We start from the raw sequence: 17,607 nt of genomic DNA on the forward strand, positions 1-17,607 counted from the left end.
ATAATGTAACTGACACTCAAAAGCCAGAGTGGAGAGTGCAGGAAGCACTGTCTCCGAATATTCTTTGGACAAACTTTGTCGCTCCACACATTCAGACTCACTAACCGCAGGACATCTGAGAAGGACTGCAACTCATAAATCACTGTGGGAAATGCTTGAAGCCTGCAAAAATTCTTCCCTCACATGAAAGTTAATTAAATGAAAATCTCGTTTGTGGGTCAAGTCAACAGGCCCTGGGCTAGGGTCTGAATAAATTTCTGGCTTGCAGATAATGTGTCTGATTTAATGCACAGCCAGATCGGCGGCGAATTGTTGAAACCATTAATGTGATTTAAATGTTTAATGCCAGTGGCGAAATAAAAATTTCCTCATGTTTATACACAACATTATTTTCCCTTTAATTTTCCGTATTTTTTTTTTGTTTGCATTTTAAATTTATAAATGAGATGCGGTTGCATTGCCGCATGTCACCGTGAACCACAAAAAATATTTTAAATTAATATTATTTATGTTTCTATGCGATTTAAAGAGTTTCACGAATCAATGGGGCTTATCGATCCAAAGCGTATGCAATTTGTTGCTGCTTAAAGCCGGCAAATCGTTCGATTCGTGACCAGAACTCGTATCTCTTTAGCTGCTTTCCTGCTTTTCCAACGGGAAAATCCCTGCACTTGCCTGCCAGCGGAAGCCCCAGCCACAAGGTTCAGACCATCAATAACCGACTGCAGGAACTTGGCACAAAACAAACGGCGGACCGGAGAGACCCCGGCCACGTATTTATCAGATTAAGATACAAACACATGATCGAGCGGCATGAACAGGGGGGGGATAGAGCTGCAATGGAGCAAGTTCGAGCAGCTTCTAATTTTGTGGTTACGGATTTGCAGAGAAAGAAAATAAGTGTTACTTTGATTGGATATTGTATATTATATGGAAATTAAAAGGAAAATTTGCTAAGAAATTATATAGCTCTGGCGATTTGAGGTGTTTGTTAAAAAGTATCTCAAAGAGTGAAGTCGGATGCAGGACGTATTAAATAGCAATTTAAATAGATTTCTTTATAATACATAATTAATTAATTAATCAATTCTCTAACTGATTCCAATCTTATTAGTTCTTTAAGCTCCATACGAATTTCAGGAATTAAGCAAGATATTTATCAAAATTGTATAGCAATTCAAACAGATTTCTTTCTTCATTCATTTATTAACCAATTCTACAAGTGATTCCAAGCTTCTTAGCTTCAAAGACACCCATACTTCACCAACATCTTTGGTTCTCTAGGAATATGGTTTGATAACTAAATTTCTGTCAGTGTATATAGTCTGGTCCGTCTGCTTGTTGTTTACGTGAACGGCTGCAGACTAAATGCGACTGCGGTTCGAGGCACTCTACGAAGCCTGCGGCTGCCTAATGAACGGCGACATTAAATAAAATGTCGGTCAATTGTCGTTGTGGCGATATCAGCGCCCAGACAAGATGGGCTTTGCCAGGTCCTGCCAGTCCCTGCCAGCTCCTTTCCTGTCATCCCTTCCCTGGAAAATCACCAGGATGCAAGGATAGTTAGGCGGCGAAATGTAGACAAGAGAGCGAAGTGGAGGGCGGAAAGTGGCCACAGATCCCCGGCAAATGTGTGCGGTAATTGATTTTCCGAATAACGCCAGTTCCCGGGGTCTTTTTATGAGGCCAGCCCGAAAACTTTGGGCCAGAAAACTTTGCCGGCTTGATGCACTTGTTAATATTTAAGCACTGGCAAAAACTTGTTGTTGGCAGCAACCAACAGCGGCATCACGAGAAGCAACAAGCTAAAGTAACCTCTAAAAGTTGAAAATTAGAAAAGGGCACCAAAGTCCGTCCGATGCCTGAATGCTCTTGCAGATTAAAATTTAACCAACATTTTCAAAGTCCTGAAAGAGTAATCAATTTGCAGTACAAGTTATCGAATGTAGTTAGACATTGCTTGGCTGGCTCCCAACAACAGTTTGTTCTTGTGGAAAATAACCACCATAAGCGGGAAAAGTAAACACGGTTCAGGACAGCAAACAAGCCCTATCGAACAGGAAAATATTAAATGTTAAGCTCGCTTACTTCCTACTGATGCCTTGAGGTTTTAAATAATTTATAAACTGTCTGCAGCTGACTGCAAAAACTTCGCTATCGCTATCTTCAAATTGTAGACTATCTGTCGAATAAATTAGATATTAAAGGTGATTTCGATTGAGAACTGCTGCTTGTATATGCCCACACTTTATTGAATTATACATTTATAATGACATCATTAGGCACCTCTCATTGGGTGTTGCTGTGCACTGAAGCAATTTGTCATCAAAGACTGTACCCTCATCACAATCCACGGCATATGGAATGGGATAGTCACAGACAACATATCGACTGCAATCGTTTGGATAGGGAAGCAGAGTTCCCAATGGTTGGCCACAACAAATATTTGGGGTATAAGGATCAAGAGTTATTGGTGGCACCGCAGTTGTAGAAACGGTTGTTGATTGGGTTGTTGTTGAAACTGTTGTCGACTCAGAAGTTGTCTTTGGAGTTGTTGGATCGGTTGTCGTTGAATCTGTTGTTGGTTCGGATGTTGTTTTGGGAGTGGTTGAAACTGTTGTTGATACTGTTGTCGATTCAGACGTTGTCTTTGGAGTTGTTAATTCGGTTGTTGTCGAAACTGTTGTTGGTTCGGATGTTGTTCTGGGAGTTGTAGGAACTGTGGTTGATTCTGTTGTAGTCTCTGAAGTGGTTGAAACTGTTGTTGAATCGGATGTTGTCTTTGTAGTCGTAGACTCGGTTGTTGTTGAAACTGTTGTCGACTCAGATGTTGTCTTTGCAGTCGTTGACTCGGTTGTAGTTGGTGTTGTAGATGCTGCAGTTGATGGTTCTTGTGTTGTTGTTAACTTCGTGCTACAACCAGCTAGTTCGGGATCCATGCAATTCAATTCCGTGGGACTAAACTCCAAGCCTGTTGGGCAGTCAAAGCCAACGGGTATAGGATATTGACATATTATGTACTTGCTACAATTTCTGGGATAAGGCACCAAAGAGTCATCCGTCTTGCCATCACAAACTCCATCGCCAGGCTTTGCAGTGGTAGTAGACGTAGATTCCGGTTCGTAAGTCGTAGAAATTGTAGTGGATTCTGTTGGTTTTTCAGTGGAAGACGTGGTTGAGAATTCAGTGGTCGGCAATGTGCTGGTTTCTATTGGACTTTCAGTGGAAGACACTGTAGATGGTTTAGTTGTTGAAAGTGTAGTTGATTCCGTTGGTGTTAGTGTGGATGGTGCAGCTGTTGATTCCGTGGTTAACTCTGTAGAAGATACAGTTGAAGACTCTCTTATTGGTGTAGAAGGATAAGCCGTAGTTGATTCTCCAGAAGTGGACGTAGGTTCCCCACCACTTGGAGTCGTACTCGTTTCTGATGGCTTAGCGGTGGTGGTAACAGAACAATTGGCCAGTGAAGCATCAACACACTTCTTTAGAGCCGAACTGAATTCATCTCCCTCGCCGCAATCAAAGGCTACTGCAATCGGGCGACTACATTGGATGTACTTTGAGCAATCGTTGGGATATGGCACCAATGCACCATCATCAACACCGTCACAGGGTCCCTTTTGCGGAGGCGGTCTTGTGACCGGTGAGCTTGTGGTTGGCTCTTCGGTGGTTGAAGTAGTTGATGTGTAATCCCAGCGACAAGCATCAGATGGCACATCTGCTCCACACTTTCCCGTAATGGGATCATAATATTCCCCGCAGTTGCAAACGTCCATCATGTAAATATAATCGTCCACGCAACGGATAAACCACTGACAGTTCTCTGGATATGGGAATGTATCCCGGGTGCTGTTCGTGCACATTGTGGGCTCAGGCGGTGGTCTCGTAATGCCGGGCTCTGGAGTAGTTGTGCTCTGATCTCCCTCGCAGTCGCTCTCAGTCCAGCTTTCAATGCATTTTCCAAGCTCTGAACTAAAGAAAGTCTCGTCGGGGCAGTAGAAGGCAATGGGTATGGGTGAAACGCAAACGATATACTTGTTGCAATTCTTGGGATAAGCTATATTCTCGTTCTCATTTCGACCAGCACAAACACCTGTCGCAGGAGCCTCAGTGGTTGTAGATATCTTTTGGGTAGTCGATGGTTCCGCAGTTGTTGGTTTTGGAGAGGTTATCTTTTCAGTTGTTGTTGGTGTCACAGTGGTTGTGGAAGTTGTTGTTTCTACACCCTTGCAGGTATCAGGTGAAACATTGGGTCCACATTCTCCGGTGGTTGGATCAAAGTAACTTCCATATATACAGCTTGCAAGTAACCATTCATCTCCACTGCCCATGCATAAGTAATATTTCCTGCAATCTTCGGGATATGCATACGAAGTACCTAATGGCTGACCCTCACAGAGTTCATTGGGTCCCAGAGTCGTGGCTTTTGTGGTGGTTGTCGTAGGAGTTGGAGTAGTTTCCTCAGTGGTTGTAGTTGGAATCGGTGTGGTCGTGGTGCGATCTCCCAGACATATAAAATCACCTGGCTCATCACACACAAGCCAATCGGGATTGAAGAGCAACGTGGGAGGGCATTCACCCATCTCCACTTTATTATCTTTACAGATCAAATACTGCGAACAGTTTCCAGCATAAGCGATAATGGTGCCATCGGGCAAACCTTTGCATTCATTCGGATTAACATCGGCGGGAAGTCCAGGTGTAGTTGTTGGGATCTCTGCTGTTGTTGTCGGAGTTGAGGATTCGGTGCTGTCACTTCCTTCCGTTGTTGTGGTACTGATTGTGGTTGGAGTTGTAAGTGTAGTTGGTTTTTCCGTACTTCCTGGTGTTGTTGGATAAGGAATTGGATTGCATTGCACTGAATCGGGAGTATCGCAGATATGCAACCAACTATTGAAGAGCTTGTCTGGCTGACAATAATCCAGATCAGTGCAACCATTTCGGCAGGACAAGTATCCACTGCAATTGTAGGGATACTCATAGAAACCATTTCCCAAATAATCACAGTAATCCGCCGCAATATCCTCTGGAGGTGGACCGCAAACCACATCTTCTTCGGTGGTTGAAGTGGGTGTCATTGTAGTGGTTGAAATAGTTGTCATCTCAGTGGTTGAAATGGATGTGAACTCAGTGGTCGAACTTGGTAGAGGCAACTCCTCGCAATCCGCTACCTCGGGAGTATCGCAGATTTTCAGGAGATCATTGAAGACTTTATCGGGATCACAATAGTTTAGCACTGGCCAACTATTGGTACAGTTTATATAGGCCTGACAGTCATAGGGATATCGATGCAACGTGCCATCCTTCTTATCCCGGCAATAATCATCTGAAATTCCAGGTGGTGCTGGTGGCGGATCCCAGCTAGATGTTGGCCAGTTACTTGATGGAGTAGTTGAAGTCTCCGCGGTTGTGGAAGTCCTTTCAGTGCTTGATCCTGGCGTAATTTGTGTAGTTCCATCCGTCGGTTCGGGTGTCTCAATCGAATAGTAAACACACTCCACGGCTTGAGGGTAATTGCATAGCTGCGTCTTATTGTCCCACCATAAATGTGCCGGACACAACTTCACCGTGGGATATAGACAATCGCAAACTAAGAACATACTGCAGTTATCCGGATATGGAACCAAGCAACCGAAGTCCTTGCCTTCGCACATCACCTGGTTCTCGTATCGCTGCTCATTGTTGCAGGTTTCATGACCCAAAACATTGAGTTGCCAGCTCCAAAATACGGCTACGATGACCAGAACCCATGATAAATGGTTAAAAGTGTTGACTGTAAAATATATAAGAACCCTCCAGAGATTAGAATTAATTACTTTTTAAGTGGAGATTGCGTCTGAAGATAATTAAGAGCGTTAATCAGCTTTAATTATTATAAAGCATTTGTGAGATAAGAACAACTTGGACTGTTTAAACAGTTTGACATTTAAATATAATAAAAACGTATACAATATTTTCTTCCGATTTTAATTTTAGTTTAATTAATTTATAATTTTTTCTTTATACTTTTATACTTAATTACTTTTATTTCACATTAAGCTATATAAGCTGAAGTCAAAAGAAAAACTGCTTTGCTTTGTTTTACGAGAGAACTTGTCAAATTTTAAGTTGATTTATTTTTCAATTCAACAAACGCATTATGTTTTAAGCTGTCTAATAACATCACAATTCACCTTTCATAACAATTTCCCTTTTAAAAATTATAAAACTTTAAGGGAAGGACAGGGGATACACTCTCTTTCACGTTTAATTCCACACTGACTTCCCAATTAGGCCAACAGAGTTGTTTATACGCAGAGGTGTTCCCCTGATACGGAGTTGATAGCTTATATTAATGACAGTTTGATTAGATTTAATTGGAAACTCTACGGAATTCATTGGAATTCATTTTTGTTGTCTTATTTTAAAGAAGAACAAAAGTCACACAAAATGGTAACTTTTTGTTATCTATCAGTTATGAATGATTTAGTTTTTTAAGTACCAAATCAACATGCGCCAATTTAGGCGTTGATGAATCGGGCGTTAAGGTTATATTTATTATATAGTGATAAACGTTTCCGTATTTATGGTCTTATCTTTACGTCACTACCGGAACGTCATTGAAGAATCGTAACAAATGGGCATAGTATTCCATTATAAAGTTAAAAATTTAATGAAATTAAATATTTATTATATTTTTTAATGATGTAATTAACCCTTGATAATGCTTATAGATTTCCTCATCTTGTTTTATCTCTTTCAGGCTCACGGCATTATTTTTTAAACACTTCTACAATTTTGTATAAAATAAAAAATGACACACATAAGGATGATACTTTTTAAAACGCTTAAAATCGTTAGAAGACAGCCTGCTGCTTCAGCTGATTTCAAATTTAAAATAGCGAAATTCCCACTCCCAGCTGTTTATAAAATATCCCACAATTTAACTGTGATAAAACAAATTTTACAACACTAGAGAAACGAAACAGGCCTAGCCAATACTGCTGCCAGGGTTGCAGGAAAACTTTGTTGTTACATGTCATAAACAATCGATATTTCAACAAGCTTGAAGCTTCGTCTTCCCAAATTTTTCTAAGGTATGTGTTTGTAAATTTCCCAGTTTTATGGTAAAAATTGAGGCAGCAGATAAATTTATCAGATTATTTTCCAACAAACATTAGAACCACCAGAGCGGCAATCCTTTGAACACAGCAAACAGCAGCAACGATCAAAATGACGGTCGAGAATCTAGTGGAACTGTTTCGTGCAACTATGGATCCAAATCCGGAACGGCACATGGTCGCCGAGTATCAACTGAACCAGGTAAGTGTGCCTGTTCCAGATGAGGCTCCGCAAGGGAAAAGAATAAAACGCACTTGACCCGAAACCTAGTGTCTTTAAACAAATGCGAACATATACTTTCCTCCCCCGCAGATGTGCAAAATCATTGGATTTGCACCCACCATTCTACAGATAGTGATGCAGGTGTCGGTGGAGATGCCGGTGCGCCAGGCAGCAGCTGTTTTCCTTAAGCGTTTTATCGAACATTTCTGGTCAGATCACGAGGCCGAACCGGGCAAACCTATATCTTTCTCCGTTTACGAACAAGATCGCACTATAATCCGTAGTGTTATCATGGACGCCATTGTGCATGCTCCCGAGCTGATCAGGTATGTTTATTGAATGGGAGTTGCCCATGCCTTAACATGTTCCTCTCTCTCTTTGCGCCGTGCCACAGGGTTCAGCTGTCCGTGTGCATGAATCACATCATCAAAAACGATTTCCCCGAACGCTGGCCACAGGTGGTGGCCAACATTAGCATATATTTGCAAAATCAGGATGTCAACGGCTGGAACGCAGCCCTGGTGACCATGTACCAACTGGTCAAGATTTATGATTTTGGCAAAGACCGTACGCTACTGTACGAGGCAATGAATTTGCTGCTGCCCATGATTTACCAGTTAATGGTACGCCTACTGACCGACCCGTCTGTTGAATCGGTGCTCCTTCAAAAGCAAATCCTTAAGATCTACTACGGCCTCACATTGTACAACCTGCCGATGGAGCTTATCACCAAAGAAGTCTTCTCCCAATGGATGGAGATATGTCGTCATATCGCCGATTGCGATGTACCAGACTGTTCTCATCTCGATAATGATGAGCGCACGGAGTTCCCTTACTGGAAGACCAAGAAATGGGCCCTTCAAATCATGCTCAATATGTTTAGACGGTGCGTTGGCCTCTGATCAATAGTAACAAATTAAATTTAAATATATACTGTTGCAGATATGGAAGTCCCGATAATGTGGTGAATGTCAAGTATCAAGAATTCGCCAAGTGGTATCTGCCCACTTTTAGCCAGGGTGTCATAGAGGTGCTACTGAAAATCCTTGACCAGTACCGGAAGCACATCTATGTCTCGCCTCGAGTCCTCGCTGCAGTTCTCTACTATCTCAGGAGAGGGTAAGTATTTAGCAAGTTTATTGGTATTACACTTTAATTTATTTGTAATTTCGCAGTGCTTGCCACAGCCACTCGTGGAAGCTCATTAAACCCTACATGGAGGTCATTATCCAGGACGTGATCTTCCCCATTTTGTCGTTCTCGGACTCCGATCAAGAGCTCTGGCAGAAAGATCAGTGCGAGTTCATTCGCTTGAAATTTGGTAAGCGAAAGTCTACTACCACAATTTAATTTGTGGCTTCATTATATTTACACCTTTTCCCTGCAGATGGCTACGAGGAATACGGCTCACCAGTGTCTGCTGCCGAATCTTTTCTTCGTTCCGCTTGCAAGAAGCGCAAGGGTGTCCTGCCCCTGGCCATAATTGTAATTGTCGAAGTAATTACCTCACCTGATGTGGATAACAAGCAAAAGGACGGCGGCTTTCACATGCTCGGAACACTGGCAGACGTATTTTTGTCAAAGGTCCAGTACTGCGCTCAAATGGAATCCCTTCTCACCGCATACGTTCTGCCGGAATTCGAAAGTCCCGCTGGACATATGCGGGCGCGTGCATGTTGGGTGATGCATGCATTTTCTGGGATACAAATCAAGAAACCCGAGGTGCTTGCCGAGATCATGAGGCTAACCACCAATGCCCTGCTTGTCGACAAGGAGCTGCCGGTGAAGGTTCAAGCGGCCATCTGCCTTCAGATGTTCCTATCGTGCCAGGAAGAGGCAAAGAAATATGTGGTGAACCAAAGCATGGAGGTCTCCAAGGAGGTGCTCACCATTATACGCGAGACGGAAATCGAGGACCTACATCATGTTATGCAAAGGATCTTTTGCATCTTTACGGACCAACTGGTGCCTTTGGCCATCGACATTTGTCAGCATATGGCCACAACCTTTAGTCAGGCTGTTGCATCGGAAGAGGACTCCCACGAGAGGGCTGTGACGGCCTATAGTCTGCTTACCACATTCGAAACCCTAGTGGGTGTAATGGGGCAGCATCCCGATGTTCTATGTAACATGCAACCGATAGTCATGAATGTGGTCACACTCATTTTCGAGAACAACATCAGGGGTGAGTCGCTATGGAACTGATGGAAATGTGTGATATAGTTCCCCACTTTTCCACTTTGTTAGATTTTTATGACGTTACTTTTGGGCTGATCTATGAGCTAACCACGAAGACGATTTCAACCGAAATGTGGCAACTGCTCGAAGAGATATATCGTGTGCTCAAAAGTAACGGTATGGAATTCTTCCAGCATATTATGCCAGTGTTGTATAACTATGTGACGGTTGATACGGCAGCCTTATTGTCCAATCCAAATAGACTGTATGCCATTCTCGACATGTGCCAGACGGTAAGCGAACTAGATAAATCTTCCTTCTAAGCTTTAATATATATTTATCATTCTATAATCCCTTAGATACTCACTATCTGTCCTGGCGATTACCAGGAGTGGTCTGCCGCCAAGCTGTTGGAAGTGATTATCCTGCAGTGCAAGGGTCAGATTGATGGGGTGATGGAAATATTTGTGGAGATTGCATTGTCCCGGCTGAGGCGCGGGGTGCACTCCTCAGAGGTGCGAACCATGTGCCTGCAGGTGGTTATAGCGGCGCTCTACTATAATCCGCAGCAATTGATCTCCATTTTGGATAAGATGTCGCAAGAGAGCAACGAATCGATAATTGCACACTTTATCAATCAGTGGTTTAGTGATATGGAATATTTCCTGTGGTAACTACACTTGTAGGGTATTCTAACAAACTAGATCATTAATTGAAAAACCTTTAGCGTTCACGATCGTAAGCTTTCCGTTCTGGGGCTAAGCATCCTTATTTCCCTGGGCGATGCTAAGCCTCTGGTGCTAAGAGAGCTTGCCGGCAGGATTATGCCGGCCCTGATTCAGCTTTTCAGTGGCTTGAATGACGCCTATGGATTAGGGGCCCAGGAGGACGAAGAAGATGAGGATGATTATGGTTCTGGCTCCGAGGAGAATGTGACCAGCGACGAGGATTTCCTGGACGATATGGGACTTGAAGAGGCAAGTGAGAACGAAAACGAAGAGGACTCTGATTCTTTCCCAACGACCATCGATGACGATGAGAACCGGACGACTATCGATGAGTTTTGTACGTTCAAGGAAGTTATTACAGGTAAGCGCCGAATACCTTACAATATATGTATGCCTTATTATGATTTCTATCCTTTCCATGTCCTGTCACACAGTAATTTCCACTCAGGACCAGGCCTGGTATGCGCTTCTCACCTCCAATTTGACACCCGAACAGGAGAATGCGCTACAAAAGGTGGTAATGATCGCTGACCAACGATTTGCTGCTAAACTTGCCAAAAGTAATAGTTTATCGAAAGCTCTTCCCAATTAATGACCATTTGCCATACGGTTATTTGCTCTGGTGGTCCTTATGTACTATAAAACCGTACAAATATCCGCCATGTTCATATATATTTTACATTTTGAAGTATTTGTTTAGATATAGTTAACTTTTGCTCAAGCGATTGTGCATAAGCTCAGAGTCATTTACAATTTTCCAGATGTCATTTTAACTTCAAATGTACTAAATTCTCAATAAAGTGTCGCTCACTGTAACATACATTTAAATGAAATTAAATACTGCTGTTTAAACTCAATTGTACCTTTCATATGACTAAATTTAGTTCCTTATGCCAAAGCTTAGCACACAGACTTATGGGTCTAATGCTTCATGCAAAGCCACGCCAAAAGGCAAATCAATATTTGACGGGCATTTAACACGGAAATGGCTTTAAAGGCAAAACCGGCATCGAACGCAGAAAATATATTGACAAAACCAAAACCAGACAAGGAGCAGGGAGGCAGACGGCTCAAATAATTCAAAGCGACGCGCGCATTAAATATTAACACTTTAATCTACCCGATGGCGGTCTGTGTGTGTGTTCCAGGGTAGTGGCCATAAAGATAGCAAACTTATACAATATCCTCCTCTCTGGCAGGAACACACTCACAGCCTCGTTGTGCGCTGCATGCTAAACAGTTTTTGAGGAAAATGGCAAATACAGCGAAACGGGGCAATTGAAAAATAAAACAAACCGAAAGGACATAAAACCCCGGGGGAGAGAGTGAGTCCATATAGAAGAGGCACAGGAAGACCTATTCCCATCCAGCACGCGAGCAGGCTGGCCGTGGAACATAAATTGGCAAAAGGGAACATTGTGGGAACACGCCCATTTGGCGAAATAATTATACGCCTTCAGATGGAGGAGCACGAAATTAAATCAACAAGCCGCCGCCCCGATGTGGCTTAGCCCAAAACAACGCCCACCGCAGGCGAGCAAACTTTCCAAATATGAAGCATTAATATTCACGCCCATGTTAAAAGCACATAAATAGGCGTGGCAGCACTTCCGCTTTTCGGTCAGGCTTCCGCCATTCGAAGGGGGGTTTTTTCCCCTTCAGCCACTGCTGTTATGTTGCATATAATTTTCCCAGCCCAAGCCCATTAGCTTGGCCAATAGACAATTGGTAGATGGGAAATTGGCTGACTGCGCCTCAGCAGCTGGAAAATTCGGCGAACCATTTTCCACAATTAAAGATAAAAGCATTCGTTATGAGAATCCAGAGAATGCAATAAAATATTGATTACCAAAAAAGATTCATAACTTTGCTATAAAATTTTCAATATTTTTCACATAAAAACATATATCATAAATAGCTTTACTATATATATTTAAAAGTAAAAAAGAATAAATTTGTATTGGGTTTTTTCTTGAAGTTAAAATCGCCATCCATTATTACATATATTATTCTCCTCTGATAATAAGTTATTAAAAATGTAAGAATGTCTTAAACTTTGCAATGTGAAAGTTTCTTGAAGCATAAAAAGGGCAGAAATTGAAAGTTTGAGAAAGTAAATTGAACACTTTATACAAAACAAATCTAAAATAAAATCTTTTGTCATATTTTCAACTACTTCCAATAAAGTGATAAATCAACTGTCTCTGCCATCACATTTTTACTATTTAAAGACCAAAATCTGTGCTGTAATGTACTCTCAACTTAAAGAAAGTCTGAAAGCCTTAGGATTTCTTTAGAATTTTCCTTAAGGCCAAAGCACTCGTCTGTTAGCTAATTGAAAACATTAAATTCTCACTTTTTGACTCTGCCGTTGCTTACACAACCTCACAAGTCAGGGCCATTGAATTGTGATTTTTATTGTTATTTTTCGGCTTAACCCGGCTAACTTTGCAGCCCCAAGGTGTTTGTGTTTTTGTCTCTGCCAGTAAAAAGTTGACCAAAATACAAAATACAAAAAAAAAGAAAAAGAAAAAGACAGGACTTGTTTGTGTTGTTTGCCGGTGGTTATCTGGCTTATTGGAATGGGGCAGTGGTTTGCTGCTTGCGGTTTTGGGTTGTTACTGGCTTGTTATGAACAAGCTTAACTTGCAATGTTTATCTTTGCTGAACTGACCCAGAAACACATAAATTTTGGTCCAAAAGAGAAAAGTTGTTAAATGAAATTTAACTCATTTTCAACTTGTATTTACATAATTTTGGGGCTTAGCTTAGAAGGCTTTGAGCATTAGAGGTTGAGAAAAATAAATTTCAGGCTGTTAAACCTTTAAAGATTAATATTAAAGAAAGAATTTGTAGTGGAGAACAGAAATTTGTAGATATTCATTTGAAATAATTTGTATATAAAACTGCAGCTGCTTGTGGTTAATTTTTTATTACTGAGGAAGCCATATGAATCACTTAACTTAATTTAACCCCGGTAATGACTTAAATATTTCCCGTTGATGGTGATGAGATTGTAAAGTGACTTGGATTGCCCTTTCACCCCTCTAATCTGCGGTAAAGTAAAGCAATTTGACTGAGCTTGATTCTGTTTGCTTAGCCCCAAAATGAGGTACACAAACGCCGGCTGCCGTGTCAGCTAAACGGATTTTCGTTGCCTGTTTTGGCATCGCATTACAGGGCCTAACACATAAAGTCCCCCTCATTTCCGTCCTTCACTTTGTTGTCATCCCCACACACATGGCAGGAAATCTGCGGGGTGTGGCTTTTGGGAGTTCTCCAAAGAAATGCGAAACGGATGTGTGAGAGTTATGCGTGGGAAGCGAATCATTTCCCACCCGGCAATTGAGTAAAATCGTTTCCCCATAATGCTAAACTTCTGATCAAATTTGGGCTGTCAAGGCCGATTGACAACCACACTCCTGGCTAAGAAAACACTCTAATTTTTGTGGCTTTAATTACTCAACAAGTGGGTATTAGGGATAAAATCCCTGAAGCAGCTTTTTACTTACACTTAAATATTTATGGGGGCTTAAGTCTGTTCATAAGAAGACTACTTAGCTCTTAATTGCTTCAATTAGCTCTTAGATGAGTCTGGAATTTTCTATGGCTGATTGCTTGAACAAATATTAAGTATACGCACTGTTTACTACAAGAAACTTTTTTAAAACAATTAAAAGAGAAGAGCAGAGAGCAGAATTAATAAAATATTTACTGTTTTCAACTGTCAATATAATATTATTAGCCAAAAAAATAGTCTTACAAAAAGAATTCCTTAGGCAGATATTAAGTATACGCACCGTTTCCTGTGGCAAACTTCTTTACAACAATAAAAAAGAAAATTGTATGTATTTCTCTGTAATATTTAAGGTCTTTCACTATCAATAATTATATAATAATATTATATACAAACTAAATAGTCAAATCAATAACCTCCCTTCAGCATAGATTAAGTATACGCACCTTTTTCCACACGAAACTTTTTAAAACAATTGAATAGACAAATTGTCTGTATGTCTCTGTAATATTTAATCTCTTAAACTATCAATAATAATATAATAATATTAAATACAAAATATTTAGCCAAACAAAAAACCATCCGCTAAGCATATATTAAGTATACGCACCGTTTACCATATGAAACTTCTTTACAATTAAATAAAAAGAGCAGAGAGCAGAATAAATAAAATATTTAAAGTTTTCAACTATCAATATATTATTATTAGCCTAAAATATAGTATTAAAAAAAAAATTCCTTAGGCAGATATTAAGTATACGCACTGTTTGCCACAGGAAACTTTTTACAACAATTAAAATGAAAATACTATATATTTCTCTGGTATATTTAATATATTTATCGATCAATAATGATATAATATTATTAATTAAAAAATAAATAGTGAAACAAAGAAACTTCCTTAAGCTGATAATAAGTATACGCACCGTTTGCCACAGGTAACTACTTTAAAACAATCGAAATGATAAAAATGTGTATTTCTCTGCAATATTTAATATATTCAACTATCAATAATGATATAATAATATTATATACAAAATAAATAGTCAAACGCAAAAGCCATCCCTTAAGCTGACATTAAGTATACGCAACGTTTGCAACATAAAACTTCTTTACAATTAAATGAGAAGAGCAGAGATCAGAATTAATAATTAATAATTAATTAATTTTCTTTTCAACTATCAATATAATATTATTAGCCAAAAAAATAGTCTTACAAAAATAATTTCTTAAGCAGATATTAAGTATATGCACTGTTTGCCACAGGAAACTTCTTTACCACAATCAAAAAAAAATTTCGTATACATTTCTCTGTAATATTTAATATAATAATATTAAATAAAAAATAAATAGTCAAGCAAAAAAAACGCCCTTAAGCAGATATTACGTATACGTACTGTCTTAAAAAAATTAAAATGAAAATTGTATCTATTTCTCATGAATATTTAATGCATTTATCTATCAATAATGATAATAAATTATTAAAAAAAAAGATAAATAGTCAAACAAAAAAAATTCCTTAATCAAATATTAAGTATACGCACTGTTTTCCACAGGAAACTTCTTTAAAACAATCGAAAAGAAAAAAAATATGTATTTCTTAGCAATATTTAATTTATTCAACTTTCAATAATGATATAATAATATTATATACAAAATAAATAGTCAAAGAAAAAAGCCATCCCATAAGATGACATTAAGTATACGCCCTGTTCGCCACCACTTAAGTGGGACAACCTTTTGCACTTTATTCCGCTGGCCGTGGCCAGGAAAACTTTATAATTTCATCAAATTCACAACCGAAATTGCGTGCATAATTTTATTATTTTGAAAGCACTTCGGCAAAGTTTATCTAAACATGTAGAAATCAGCACCAAGCACCCCTTCTTCTTGCCTTCCTTTTACGAGCGAAACATTTTGAGGCTTTTGGCCCAAAAAGTTGTTTTGAAACAGCAATTAAAATAAATTACATTTTGCGATTTTAATTGCGTCTAATTGCAGGTAAAAGCCGGCAAATAAGTTCAAGCACCAAACTTAAGGGTAACGTGGCGTAGAGGAGGGGTGCGTTTCTGAATTAATTTCCACAGTTGTCAGTTGTTATGAGCTGAAACGACACAACGCTGGGGCACAACGAACTTTTCTCGATGGCACTCACAAATGGACATTGCAGCAATATTTGGAAAAGGACACACCACACACACACACACACACACACACAGTTATGAACTGGCAATCTAAAATGAATGACAATCAGCGTCCACGCTGCGTATACGTAATTGTCAACATCAAACTTTTATGAGTGACAATTTTGAAATGGTTTCGGAACGCCGAATTCGGGGACAGAGTCGAAAGTTCATAACAATGTGCATAAATGATAATGAGAATGAGTGGTGGAAGAGTGGATAGGAGTTGCCATGCGTTTGTCGTATAGAAAATTGGATCGAACTAATGAATGAAAAACGAATATTGAAAATCAAATTCAATAAAATAAATCCAGACAGAAAATTCTAAACCAATTTTAACTAATTAAAAAAGTTTAATAAAGACAAGATCATGCTCACAATCAAATTTACTTTTTCACAATTGATTTTAAGTTTAAATAAATTCAACCCACATTAAATCAAATGACTGAATTATGCAAATGTTAAACAAAATATTATTCAAAGGATATTTATGACGCTTAAAGTATGCTTGATCTTATATGATTGAGCCCCTGGCATGTGTGTTAACTAAAACCTGAGATTATGTCAAGCGATCTTGGCCATAAGTCACCTGAAAGTGTACCACTTATGCACATCCTGCCCGGCTGTCGTCATTAGTTTACTTTGTCTGACACTCGAGTGTCAGCAGAGCTGACAAAATGCTCTTCAGGTGGCTGCCTCTTCCATGTGCAAAGTGCCAGAAAGATTGAAGCAGCAGTCGGGCCTGTCTGCGAGCCCGTGTGGAAGGCAATTTCATTTAAAGAGTTTAAAAAGAGACAGAGTTTCCATGGAAAAAAAAACTAGCTGAATGAGAGGTAGGAAAATACATTCAAGGAATTTCCAAAATGCGAAATTAATTAAGCAAAAAGTTATGAAAATGTATAAACGTTTTCTTTTGAAATGTATTCTAGAAATTCCTTTAAAGTTTATAAGTAATAAAATCCTTGGAATTTTTGTAGACCTTCGCTTGTTAAAAACATGATCTAAACTAATTAAATCTTATAATAAGTAAATTATTATATAAAGTTATCAAAGATAGAAAGTCTATAAACAAAGCTCACCTACTAGTTTTCTGTATAACAATAATTTTTAACGTTTCTTAAACTCCCTTTCATGTCAGATAAACGAGTAACAATCACCTACCTCACCCTTTGGAGTTCAATTACATTTGTGAGAAATTTCTCAACATTTATATGCTCCGCTTGAAGCAATGTGGAGGACCATTAAAATCATAAAACTATAAAGAAATGCCACAGATAAATAATATAGTTGCTTATATATATATTTATATACTTTATTACATTTTGTAGAAAATAAAATCGCTTGTACTTTGAGTCACGTTCAGCTCGTTGCTGGTTCTTTGATGGGTTTTTCGTTCTGTTTTAGTTTAGTGCACAGCCCGGAGCTCTTCAAAATCTCAATTTAAATTGTCTAGTTTCTTTTTTTTTGATTAAAAAAAATACTTGCCAGCATACGCAGCATTATAATAAAAGAAGCAGAGATTAAAAACTGTAAAAACAATTACCGAAAAGCAGAACGAAGCGAGTGAAGCTGGCTGAGCGTTTTTGCTCGACGAAGTCGCTACTTTAACCCATCCAACCCGCCATTAGCCTTGAGGCTGCTTAGCTCATCGTGTTTTCCAGAGCCATGAGCAGAGCTA

At 39.4% G+C, this 17,607-nt stretch overlaps 3 protein-coding genes across 4 annotated transcripts in view; 1 reads left to right on the top strand and 2 right to left on the bottom strand.

Annotated features, from left to right (window-relative positions):
- DIP-delta (Dpr-interacting protein delta) overlaps window positions 1-17,607 on the bottom strand; it is a 79,658-nt gene that overhangs the window by 34,507 nt on the left and 27,544 nt on the right. The gene's annotated exons all lie outside the window — the stretch shown is intronic.
- LOC110176304 (uncharacterized) lies at window positions 417-6,289 on the bottom strand. The gene is made up of 2 exons (XM_086833923.1): window positions 6,174-6,289; window positions 417-5,773 (listed from the first exon to the last, which is right to left on the bottom strand). The coding sequence occupies exons 1-2, from the start codon at window positions 6,178-6,180 to the stop codon at window positions 2,265-2,267; spliced, it is 3,516 nt and encodes a 1,171-aa protein (XP_086690049.1). The 5' UTR covers window positions 6,181-6,289; the 3' UTR covers window positions 417-2,264.
- On the top strand, window positions 6,743-11,062 carry LOC110176150 (importin-7-like). The gene is made up of 11 exons (XM_020942387.2): window positions 6,743-7,076; window positions 7,161-7,302; window positions 7,414-7,649; window positions 7,718-8,209; window positions 8,266-8,442; window positions 8,499-8,644; window positions 8,711-9,508; window positions 9,571-9,794; window positions 9,861-10,171; window positions 10,229-10,590; window positions 10,664-11,062. Exons 2-11 carry the CDS (start codon window positions 7,213-7,215, stop codon window positions 10,819-10,821), a joined length of 2,994 nt encoding a protein of 997 aa, XP_020798046.2. The 5' UTR covers window positions 6,743-7,076; window positions 7,161-7,212; the 3' UTR covers window positions 10,822-11,062.

Source organism: Drosophila serrata, unplaced genomic scaffold (genome assembly GCF_035046125.1).
Source record: "Drosophila serrata isolate PLE 108 unplaced genomic scaffold, ASM3504612v1 contig_272, whole genome shotgun sequence".
In the NCBI taxonomy this organism is placed as follows: Eukaryota; Metazoa; Arthropoda; class Insecta; order Diptera; family Drosophilidae; genus Drosophila; species Drosophila serrata.

Bases quoted from the DNA above. Each gene is read 5' to 3' on its own strand.
- LOC110176150 (XM_020942387.2), top strand. From the start codon at position 7,213: ATGACGGTCGAGAATCTAGTGGAACTGTTTCGTGCAACTATGGATCCA. The intron at 7,303-7,413 runs GTAAGTGTGCCT...CCTCCCCCGCAG, and splicing joins CCGAGTATCAACTGAACCAG to ATGTGCAAAATCATTGGATT. The intron at 9,795-9,860 runs GTAAGCGAACTA...ATAATCCCTTAG, and splicing joins TTCTCGACATGTGCCAGACG to ATACTCACTATCTGTCCTGG.